The 10,455-nt window shown below is 43.5% G+C and overlaps 1 protein-coding gene across 2 annotated transcripts in view; it reads right to left on the bottom strand.

Annotated features, from left to right (window-relative positions):
• Positions 1–10,455, bottom strand: part of Melk (maternal embryonic leucine zipper kinase) — a 91,643-nt gene that overhangs the window by 30,801 nt on the left and 50,387 nt on the right. For both annotated transcript variants that reach the window (XM_031377267.1, XM_031377266.1), the window contains exons 14-17: positions 8,286–8,517; positions 5,401–5,497; positions 4,088–4,256; positions 861–964 (exon numbers count right to left, since the gene is read on the bottom strand). In XM_031377267.1, the coding sequence (XP_031233127.1) occupies positions 861–964; positions 4,088–4,256; positions 5,401–5,497; positions 8,286–8,517 (602 nt within the window). The remainder of the gene's footprint in view (positions 1–860; positions 965–4,087; positions 4,257–5,400; positions 5,498–8,285; positions 8,518–10,455) is intronic.

Below are 10,455 nucleotides of genomic sequence, written 5' to 3'. Positions count from 1 at the left end.
GGAGGAGGAGGAGGAGGCTGCTATGATAGCATACTTGTAATCCCAGTGCTCTCAAGGCTGAGGCGGTCCAGATCAGGAGTTCCATGCTGGCCTGGGCTAGGTAGTAAGACTGTGTTTCAGATAAATGAGTAGGGCTGAAGAGATGGCTCAGTGACTAGGAGCACGGGCTGCTCGTAACCCAGGTTCAATTTTCAGCATTAACAGGGCAGCTCACAATGATCTGTGACTCTAGTTCTGGGGTATCTAATGCCCTCTCCTGGCCTCTGCAGGCACCAGGCACACATGTGATAGACATATATACATGTAGGCAAAACAGCCATACACATAAAATAACTTACACATAAAGTTAAAATAATTAAGTCATTTTAAAGACATAAATTACTGAAATTCTTAGAAATAGAAACAATTTGCATGATCAAAAGAGACCTAGCTCCTTAGACCATGCGGCACACATGGAGCCTCTCAGCAGGAACACTCAGCCAAAAAACTTCCTTAACTTACCAAAATTCCAAGAGGTAGTCACAAAGACGTGATCTACAAATTTTCACACTTGTTCAAAGTGTCTTACTAATTAAGATTTCAACTGATAAATAGCAATAATAAAGCAGAAAATTACAGGATGTACAGGATTGTTCTAGTCCCAACTGGAAGTCCAGATTTCCCAATTCTGAAATAAAAGTCTAACCTTGAAAGTGGTGACCATGAGTATTCTCAGCTCATAAGAAAAGCAATATGAACAATGGCACTAGCACAACATCCCCCTGGAATGGCGGGGGCATCCTAAGTGGGGCAAGAGGGAGAGAGATTCACAATGCACTGACAGGAAGGGGAGGAGTGACAGCAGTCAGTAAGCTTCTTACCCTTTCTGTACGAAGTCCACGTTCTTCTTGGGAAGAATAGCCATGAGTTCACCCAGGAGCTGGTCGGGATTCACCAGTCTAGTTGTAGTCACATTATAATGCAGCTTAGAAAGAGAAAGGTTGAGGAGTTAAACTTCACATTGACACAAAAGCCCAAGGCAACACCTTTTCAAATAAGGACACTTCAAGAAAACAAAGGAAGACCAGCCAGCCAAGCCAGATGCATTAGCAGTGGGGAAGTCAGGGGAGACTGTCTTCATCAGAAACATCCCCATTAAAAGTGAGTGTGTGTGTGTGTGTGTGTGCGTGTGTGCGTGTAGACGTGACGTATGTTTGAGCATGAGTGAACCACAATGTGTATGATATTGTTTCTTTCACCATTATGTGAGTTCCAGGAATTGAACTCAGGTCGTTGAGCTTCCACAGTAACATCTTTACCCACTGAGCTATCTCACCAGCCTCATGTCAATTTTATACGTTCATCTTCCTTTCTTACCAATCTTTTACATTTTTCAACTTACAATTCATTGTGTGTGTGTGCGCGCACGTGTGCGTGTGCGCTGGTGTGTGTGTGTATACACATGCATATACATGTGCACACAGGTCTGTCTTTAGAGTCAAGAATAAAAAAGGGGGTGTGAAATCTCCTTCTATGGCTTAGGAAAGCTGCTGAGGTCAGGCATGTCAGAGGTGTTCCTGCATGAGGACAGGAGAGGCCACCACGTGAAGCTGTAAGGTAAATGAAGCCTTGGAGACCCCAGAATATTGGAGATGCCAGAGTTGTGGGATACCAACGAGAGCTGCTCACAGGGTGTGGAACCAGCCCAAGACAGAGAAGTGTGCTGCAGTCACCAAAGCTAAAAGTAGTTGGAGATCCGAAGAACACTTTGACACCAGACGTAGAGATGAAGAATCTGGCATTTGCCCTGCTGGTTCCTTATCTTTGATCCAGATTTTCCAGCCTTTTGGAATGGTAATGTGCATCCTGTATCACTGTATGTTGAAAGTGTGTGATCTGCTTCTTGGGTTTGATTTTACAGGGGGTTAACAGTTGAAGAGACTAGTGTGAATATCAGAAGAGACTTTGAACTTTGGACTTTTAAGTAATGTTAAGACTATGAAGTAAAAGACTTGGGACTTTCAAAGTTGGACTGAATTTGTGTTTTCATTATGATATAGCTACAAGCCTGTGGGGGCCAATAGAATGTGGTGGTCTGAATAAGAATGGGACCATAAGCTCATATATTTGAATGTTTAGTCACCAGAGAGTAGAACTATTTCAAAAGATTATAAGGATTAGGAGGTGTGGCCTTGTTGGGGAATGTGTGTCACTAGGGGTGGGCTTTGGGGTTTCAAAAGCCCATGGGTGGCCCAGAAACTCTCTTCCTACTCACTGCAGATCACAGCTATTTCTCCCACACCATGCCTGCTGTGCCCACTGCCATGCTCCCACCATGATGATACTGGACTGAACCTCTGAAACTGTTAGCAAGCCCTCAATTAAATGCTTTCTTTTATAAGAGTTGCCTTGATCATAATATCTCATCACAACAAGAAAACAGTGACTAAGACACTGCTAATAGGTTGTTTTCTCCTTTCCCACCAAGATATTGTCTACACCAACAGACTAACTATTTTAAAGTATAATGGGGTTATTAAATAAGATGCAAACCTCTTAGCTAGGCCTTGGAGCCTTCCAGCCTATCTTCCCAACCTGCCACTTACTGTTTTCCTTAAACATACTACAATACAAAGCTCAAATTAGAGCTGCCAAGATGGCTCAGTAAGAGTTTACTCCCAAGCCAATGGATGACCAGAGTTTGATATTCAGAACCCACATAGTAGAACGAGAAGCCATGTTCCTGCAAGTCATCCTCACCTCCACACACGTAACTATTTTTAAACAACTGGCTTTTAAAAATTCAAATGGCCTTTCCTGGAATGTGAGTATCTCCTGAGCAGCTGGAAAGGTATCTGTGTGTCGGGGACTCTTTAATGTGCCAGACACAGGACGGCTAAGCTCAGCTCTCCTGCCTAAAGGCAGCTCTTTGTTTCCCCGTATACATCCCATGTCTCCCCACCTCTATGTTGTCCTGTGCTCAATCTGTGTGATTTTGAATTATTTGAACTATAGTTGTATGTTTTTTGAAGAGGGTGACTATACCTAAACTACTTCTGCACTCTTTAAAAAAATATTTTTAGGTTTTTATTTTGTTATGTGTATGACTGTTTAATCTGCACATCTGTGTGCAATTTGTATGCCTCATGTCTGCAGAGGCCACAAGAGGGCATCAGATCTCCTGAAACTAGAATTATGGGTGGTTGTGAGCCACCATGTAGGTGCTGGGAACTGAACTCAGGTCCTCTGCAAGACAGCAAATGTTCTTAACCACTTAGCCATCTCTCCAGTCCACCTCTGCATTCTTAAAATCTACCCTATAAGAACATGAAAGTATTAACTACTCAAAAAACTGCATAAATGAACTAAGTAACTGTAAAAAGAACAGTAAAGTCACTTGATATAGTTGTTTTTAAAAAGCAAAAGGATCTACTGGGAAGGTGGCTAAGCAGGTCAAAGTGTTTGACATGTGTAGGAGGAACGAGTCAGCCTATCCTGACTGGCAGCCCATAGAGGTCCAAGCATGCACAACTGCTACCTCCACATTCAGCAACCATGAAATCTGCCCAGATCCTGGAGACAAATGACAACAGAGCCCATGACCAGAACAACTAATCGGATGGCGCCAGCTACAGGGAGCAAGATGTCATGGACCAATGGGGCACAGGTAGATGGTATAAAGGCACACCCCAACCCCACAATAAACAAGTCTGCTTCTGCCTCTCACCTGACTCCCAGAGACTGTCATTGGTTTTGTACCACAACCCACTGCCACCAAGGGCCATCTCCAGGGGCTGCGGGCTAGGGCACCAGATATGCAAACCTCACACCCTGTGTTAGTCCCTGGATCCTATGGATGGATCAGCAGTGGCATGTACATATACACACATGCACGCGTGCATGCCCGCACACGCGTACACACACACAGAGAAACATGGGAGGTGGGTGGTAGCACATGCCTGTGACCCCAGCATTTGGTAGGCTGAGGGAAGAAGAATATCCTGGGTTAAGACCAGCATGGGTTAGAGACCCCACCAAATAGAGAAGGGTGGAGCTAGACACACCAGTTAAGAGTCAGCTTCTGAAATCTGGACTCTGGCCCACCTACCTTTCGCCTTCTTGGCCCATCTTTGGCAGAGCCCTTCTTCTTGTTCCTTGTAAGTGCAGTGAGAACCTTATCCAATCCTCTCTCAAGGCTCCCAAACACATTGGTTCCTTTCCTTTTAGGGGTATCCTCCATGTGTGCCTGGTTGAGATCCACTTCCATTGAACGGCACCTTAAAAACCAACACAGCACTAATGGCACTGCCCTGCTGCCCTCACGGCTCCTGCGCCTGTCCCTTTATACACCAAGGGCCACAGGCAGGTGAGCCAGAGCCAGATCACCTCAATCTTCCTTGGGGAGGGGACACTAAAGCTATTTCCCACAGAAAGGACCTTCCACCTGTCACATCAGTCTACCTTTCCTTTCATTTTGTTTATATTTTTGGGAGATGTCAAGGATTGAACCTAGGTCCCCATTTTATACTAGGAAAGCATTCTACCAATGCTTCTTTTTACTCTTTATTTCTGTGACAAGATCTTCATTATGTTACACGGGCTGACCATGAACTTGTGGTTCTATCCCAGCCTCCCAAGTAAGTGGGATTCAGGCCTATGCTATGCCACAAGGCTCAGCTCCTTCACTTTTTTGTTTAAATCAAACATAGAGACATCAGAATACGACATGTCCTCCTAGGGTCAACAACTGCTAATATTTGGTCAGTGGCTTTCTCTGCGTATATGGACAATATACAGATTAAGTACATTTACATACTTGCCACCAGAATGTATCATGCTTCCACTCTGAAGCACTTCTGCATACACCTCCAATAAGTAAGAATATCTTCTTATCCAATCACAGTATCAACAACATAAAAACTGATAATACCTGCAGCAGCACCATTGGGTTTATAATAATAAACCCATAATCAGTTTATATTCTATTTTCCCCAAATAGATCATACATCTAAAAACAATTACAAAAGCAATGAAGGCTCACCTATGCCTTGGGACTTTCCATCTAAGAGTGGCAAGGTAGTTCTCTTTGCAGTCTAAATTAGTATTTTACCATTTGGGGGAATGCTGATGGTTAGTGTGCACCTGTACTCTACTGGCAGAGAAATAGGCCTAAGTGGCCTTGAAGAAGGAAGTGATGGCAGAGACAGGGCCCCTGTCTTCCCCACTCGCCGTGCTGTCAGTCATTAGTTCATGACTTCAAGCTGTTCCAATAGCCATGCTCAACCCCAAACCGTCCTCACGCACAGATCTTCCTGCTTCCAACAGCATCTGTCTCAGGGCCCTCTGCCAGTTTTTCTCCCAGATGAAAAGAATAATCCCATGACCTACACTACAGAAAGGAGTCGGAAGAGCAAAACTTACCTCCTCTCGGGGCTAATGACACCTGTCGTTAGTGTGTCTGCTCCTGCGGATTTCCCTGGCGTTCTAACCGGGGCTTCTCTCTGGCACTGGGCTCTAGCTATTAGAAAAACAAACACAAACCACATGCAGCTGACAGGGCTCCAACATGGTCCACAACAGATGTGCATCAAGAGATCTGGTTACTACTAACATCTTTTATGGTCTAAGTTTTATAGTGCTGGTATGGTGGCTGAATGCTCTACAGCTCTATCAGCTGTACTAAGTAGAAGAGCACTAGCCTAGCATGCCCAAGGTCCTGTGTTCAATCCCCAGCAAAACACACATGTGCATTGGTTTTATTCCCTTTAATGGTAATACTGATAACACTTTTTAAGTGGGTGTTTTATTTTGTTTCTAACTAATAAATTCTATTTTCCCTAGTTTCACAGGAACAACAAGAAAAAAAGTTAATTGAAAATAGCTGTTAAGAAAGTCTTCATCTCAGGCTGGCGAGATGGCTCAGCGGGTAAGAGCACCAACTGCTCTTCCCAAGGTCCAGAGTTCAGATCCCAGCAACCACATGGTAGCTCACAACCATCTGTGATGAGATCTGACACCCTCTTCTGGTGTGTCTGAAGACAGCTACAGTGAATTACGCCAGAGTGATCAGGGCTGGAGCAAGCAGAGGTCCTGAGTTCAATTCCCAGCAACCACATGATGGCTCACGGCCATCTGTACAGCTACAGTGTACTCATACACATAAAATAAATAAATCTTAAAAAAAGTCTTCATCTTTGTATTCTAACAGAACATGTTACCATAAATCACTGTCCCCTGACAACTACCATTGCCTAGATACATAAGAGTCACATTCAGGAATTAATATTCATATCAAAAGAAAAAGAAAAATAGGATGCACTAGTAGGAGTTACCATTGCATCTTAAGCCACTTGCTCTCTACGGAAGCTCTTGTGTTTAAAGAAAAATAGCCAATAATATCAAGCTTTTCACTAACACAATGTTGTAGGGACAAGCTGTTTAAACTACATTTCAAACTGTCCATATTCCAAAACCTTTACAATCATTTTAAAAGTATCAATAATAAAAAAGTATAATAAAAAACTATAAGGCCAAGAGGTTCTTTGTTGTTGTTTTGTCTGTTTCTTTTTAATTCCTGAATGAGGTTTGGGAAATGGCTCGGTTAGTGTGGTGGTCTGAATATGTTTGGCCCAGGGAGTGGTACTATTATAAGGAGGTATGATCTTGTTGGAGTGGATGTTGCCTTGTTTGAGAAAGTGTGTCACTGTGGGAGTGGGCTCTGAGACCCTCATCCTAGCTGCATGGAAGCCAGTCTTCTCCTATTTGCCTTCAGAACAAGCTCTGCTCCTCCAGCACTATACCTGCCTGGATGCTGCCACACTTCCCACCATGATGATACTGGACTGAACCTTGGAAACTATAAGCCAGCCCCAAGTAAATGTTTGTCTTTATAAGAGTTGCCTTGGTCAGAGTGTCTGTTCACAGCAATGGAAACCCTAAGACAGTTGCTGACTATAAAAACATGAAATCTTGAGCTTAGGTCCTCAGCACCCCAGTGAAAAGAAAACAAAGCCTGGTGTGGTCTGGCATGAACTTCTAATTCCCTCACTAGAGAGGTAGAGGCAGAGACAGGTGGGTTCCTGATGTTTGACGTTTGGCCAGCTTAGCCTAATAAGCTTCAGATCCCACTAAGACTTTGTCTCAGTAAAGTAGGTGGCTCCTGAAGAAGGACAGGCAAGGCTGACTTCTGGTCTACATAGTCATTCTCTCTCCTTATTCTCTCTCCTTCTTATCCCCTCTCCTCCTCTCCCCACCCCTCCCCACCTCTCTGCACCCAGGCAAAATGGTACACTTCTACAATCCCAGCACTTGGGAGATGGAAGTAAGAAAATCAAGAGTTCAGACTGGCCTGGGCTACATGAGACATAGTCTGAAAAAGCAAAGGTAAGCTGGGCAGTGGTGGCACAGTCCTTCAGTCCCAGCACTCTGCTGCATACATGGATTACTTGTCTTGGGGAGATCTGATCCCAGCAAACTGGTCTCATACTGACACAGTAAAATGTGTCGAGATGAGACAGCAACCAAAACACTAAGTGTCCTGGAGGAACACTTTAAAAACTGGTGGGTATTACACCAAAGAGGACACCAAGAGAAAGAAGTGTCACCTGAAGGCTGGGAAGGAGTTACAGACTCCCCTGTCTTCTAGACTCCAGGGTACTACCGTAGGGCAGGACAGGACCAGGTTACCAAGATGGAGAACCAGACAGTAAGAAGAGCTCAGCAGACTCCAGCCTGAGTGAGTCCCAGTGCAGGTGAAATAGGCTGAGCCTAGATGCAGGACCTTGGCAAAGCACTCTACTCCTCTAAGTCTCTATTTCTACCATGGAAACAGGCAAGCTCTAAGTTACTATCCTACTGCTATGACTCAGTCACACAAACCTGACAGAGGGGCTGGAGAGATGGCTCAGCAGCTAAGAGTGCTGGATGTGCTTCCAGAGAGGGCCAGAGTCTGGCTCCCAGCACCCACATTGGGTGGCTGACACCTACCTGTAACTCCATCTCAAGGGGATCCTCCCTCTTCATGCCTCCTTGGGTATGTACACACACACACACACACACACACACATACACACACACACATATCTAAAGAAAATCTTTAGATATGGAAAAGAAAGTAACGGCACCACTGTGAATTACAGTTAAGTATTATCTCCATTTCCAGTAATTCAAGTATATATGATAAAGGCAGCAGATCTACCCCTGAAGCCAGAGAGCAAGGCTACTTATTTCCAAAAGCTAGTGCATCCTTTATAACAGTAAGAATTGCATTTGAACCTTTAAATCTCTGCTTAATTCTTAGCAAATACCTTTTGCAGATGTTGTGAAACGGGTTGGTGAGGTGAGTATTTCTCTCTTATACTGCTTCTTACTAACTGGAATCTTCGGCTCAGAAAATACAAACTGTTCTTCGTTCTTCACAGAAGACTTGGGAGTGCACACATTCTCCTTGTCCATTAATTTATTTGCCAATGGTCTGTGTACCCCTGGCATTGGTGATCTAGATGCTACATAATTTGATTCTGCCAAGTGTTTGGTAACCTGGAAGAGAAGGGTCCAAGATAAAGTACACTAAGGAAGAAAAGTCTATTTCTTTACAATAAACCTTAATAATCAGCAAATTACTTGTACCGTTCTTATTGAAATTCAAGGCCACCAAGAGTACACTGCTGCACACCAGGATGCCTGACAGTGTCTGCAGTTCTCCTGGGCACAGGTAGATCATCTGTCTTTTCTACTAGCAAGGACTTCCCTATTTCAGAATGGGTGTTTAAACACACTCAGGATCCCAGACAATGATGAGAATGACCACACACAGTCTCTATGTCATGTTTCTTAATAGCTAAATTGTCATGGTTGAACACTAATATGTACCAAAAACAAAAGTTTTCTCAGTGATTGGGACAAAAAACAAACAAACAAGTATTAGAATACTCTTTGCCAGGAGGTAGTGGCACATGCCTTAAACACCAGCAATCAGGAGACAGGTAGGTGGATTGCTGAGTTCTAGGGCAGGCTGGTCTATAGAGTGAGTTCCAGGACAGCCAGGGCTACACAGTGAGATCTTGTCTTAAAAAACAAACAAACAAACAAACAAACAAAAAAATCTAACAGGGGCTGGGGGAGGGGGTGTGGCTCAGTTAGAAAAATGGCTGTTGTACATGAACAAGGGACTGTGCTCTGGCCCCTAACAACCATTTAAAAGCTGGGTGTGATGTTGTCTGTAACCTTGGGGAAGGCACTGACACGGGCAGATCCCTAAAGTACAGGAGCCAGCCATTCTAGCCAACTGCTGTGCTCTGGTTTCAATGAGAGACCTTGTCTCAGGAAATAAGATAGAGAATAATAGAGGAGGACACCCAGTGTGGACCTTTGTGTCTCAGTCTCTCTCTCAATCTCTCTCTCAATCTCTCTCTCTCTCTCACACACACACACACACACACACACCCCTGCATATGTTCCTAGTAAATAAAAATAAAGGCTCAGAATCAGGGCAGAAAAGTATTAGCTATCAAAATGATCAAATGAAGAGTATATATGTTAGTGTTTAAGATCAGACTATAAGAACAAGACAACAAATCACCTTGGTAGCTTATAAAGAGAATCAGAGCCTACAGAAATTAAAAAAGGATAAAAATATTGTCTATATCTAATAGCAGATTAAATATAAATGGAAATAGAATTCTAAAACAGGAAGATAAACTTAAGGAAGGGACCTAAATGGAGCTTAAGTCATAGCAAACAATGGTCTCAAATCTGAGCCAAGGCACTTGAAGCATCCTCCATAGGCCACTGTGGAATCTACAACATTCAGTGCACATGCTCAGGATGGAGGCCATAGTGAAGTCACATGACACAACATAGGCAATCAAAACCAGAAACACAATCACACACTAATGTTAAATTAGTCTTTGATCCTTGTACACTCATAAACATTTTGTTTTTAGCCGGGCGGTGGTGGCGCACGCCTTTAATCCCAGCACTTGGGAGGCAGAGGCAGGCAGATTTCAGAGTTCGAGGCCAGCCTGGTCTACAGAGTGAGTTCCAGGACATCCAGGGCTACACAGAGAAACCCTGTCTCAAAACAAAACAAAACAAAACAAAAAAAATAAAATAAAAATAAAAAAATAATAAAATAAAAAATAAAAGAGTTCAGTTCAACTGAAGATGAACAGGTTGGGACTGACAGACTAAAGAACTGAAGTATAAGGGCAACACCACAGAATCAACAGAGATAAATTATTTACACAAGCTACCCAGAAATTCTAAATTGAAAATTATAGTATTTTTTTTTAATTATTTGTGCACAGTGGTATAGAAAAGGCATGAGGGGAGGTGTCTGGGAGCTACACTGTATGTTCTAGGGGAGCCAGCACTACATAGTAATTGTAGGGCCATACACAGAGAGAGAGGGAGAGGGAGGAGAGAGACAGAGACAGAGACAGAGACAGAGAGGGAGGGAGAGGGAGAGAGAGGACA

This window comes from Mastomys coucha, unplaced genomic scaffold (genome assembly GCF_008632895.1).
Source record: "Mastomys coucha isolate ucsf_1 unplaced genomic scaffold, UCSF_Mcou_1 pScaffold18, whole genome shotgun sequence".
Taxonomy (NCBI): Eukaryota; Metazoa; Chordata; class Mammalia; order Rodentia; family Muridae; genus Mastomys; species Mastomys coucha.
The sequence above is the reverse complement of the archived record's forward strand: the minus strand, read 5'-3'. Positions and strand labels throughout refer to the sequence as shown.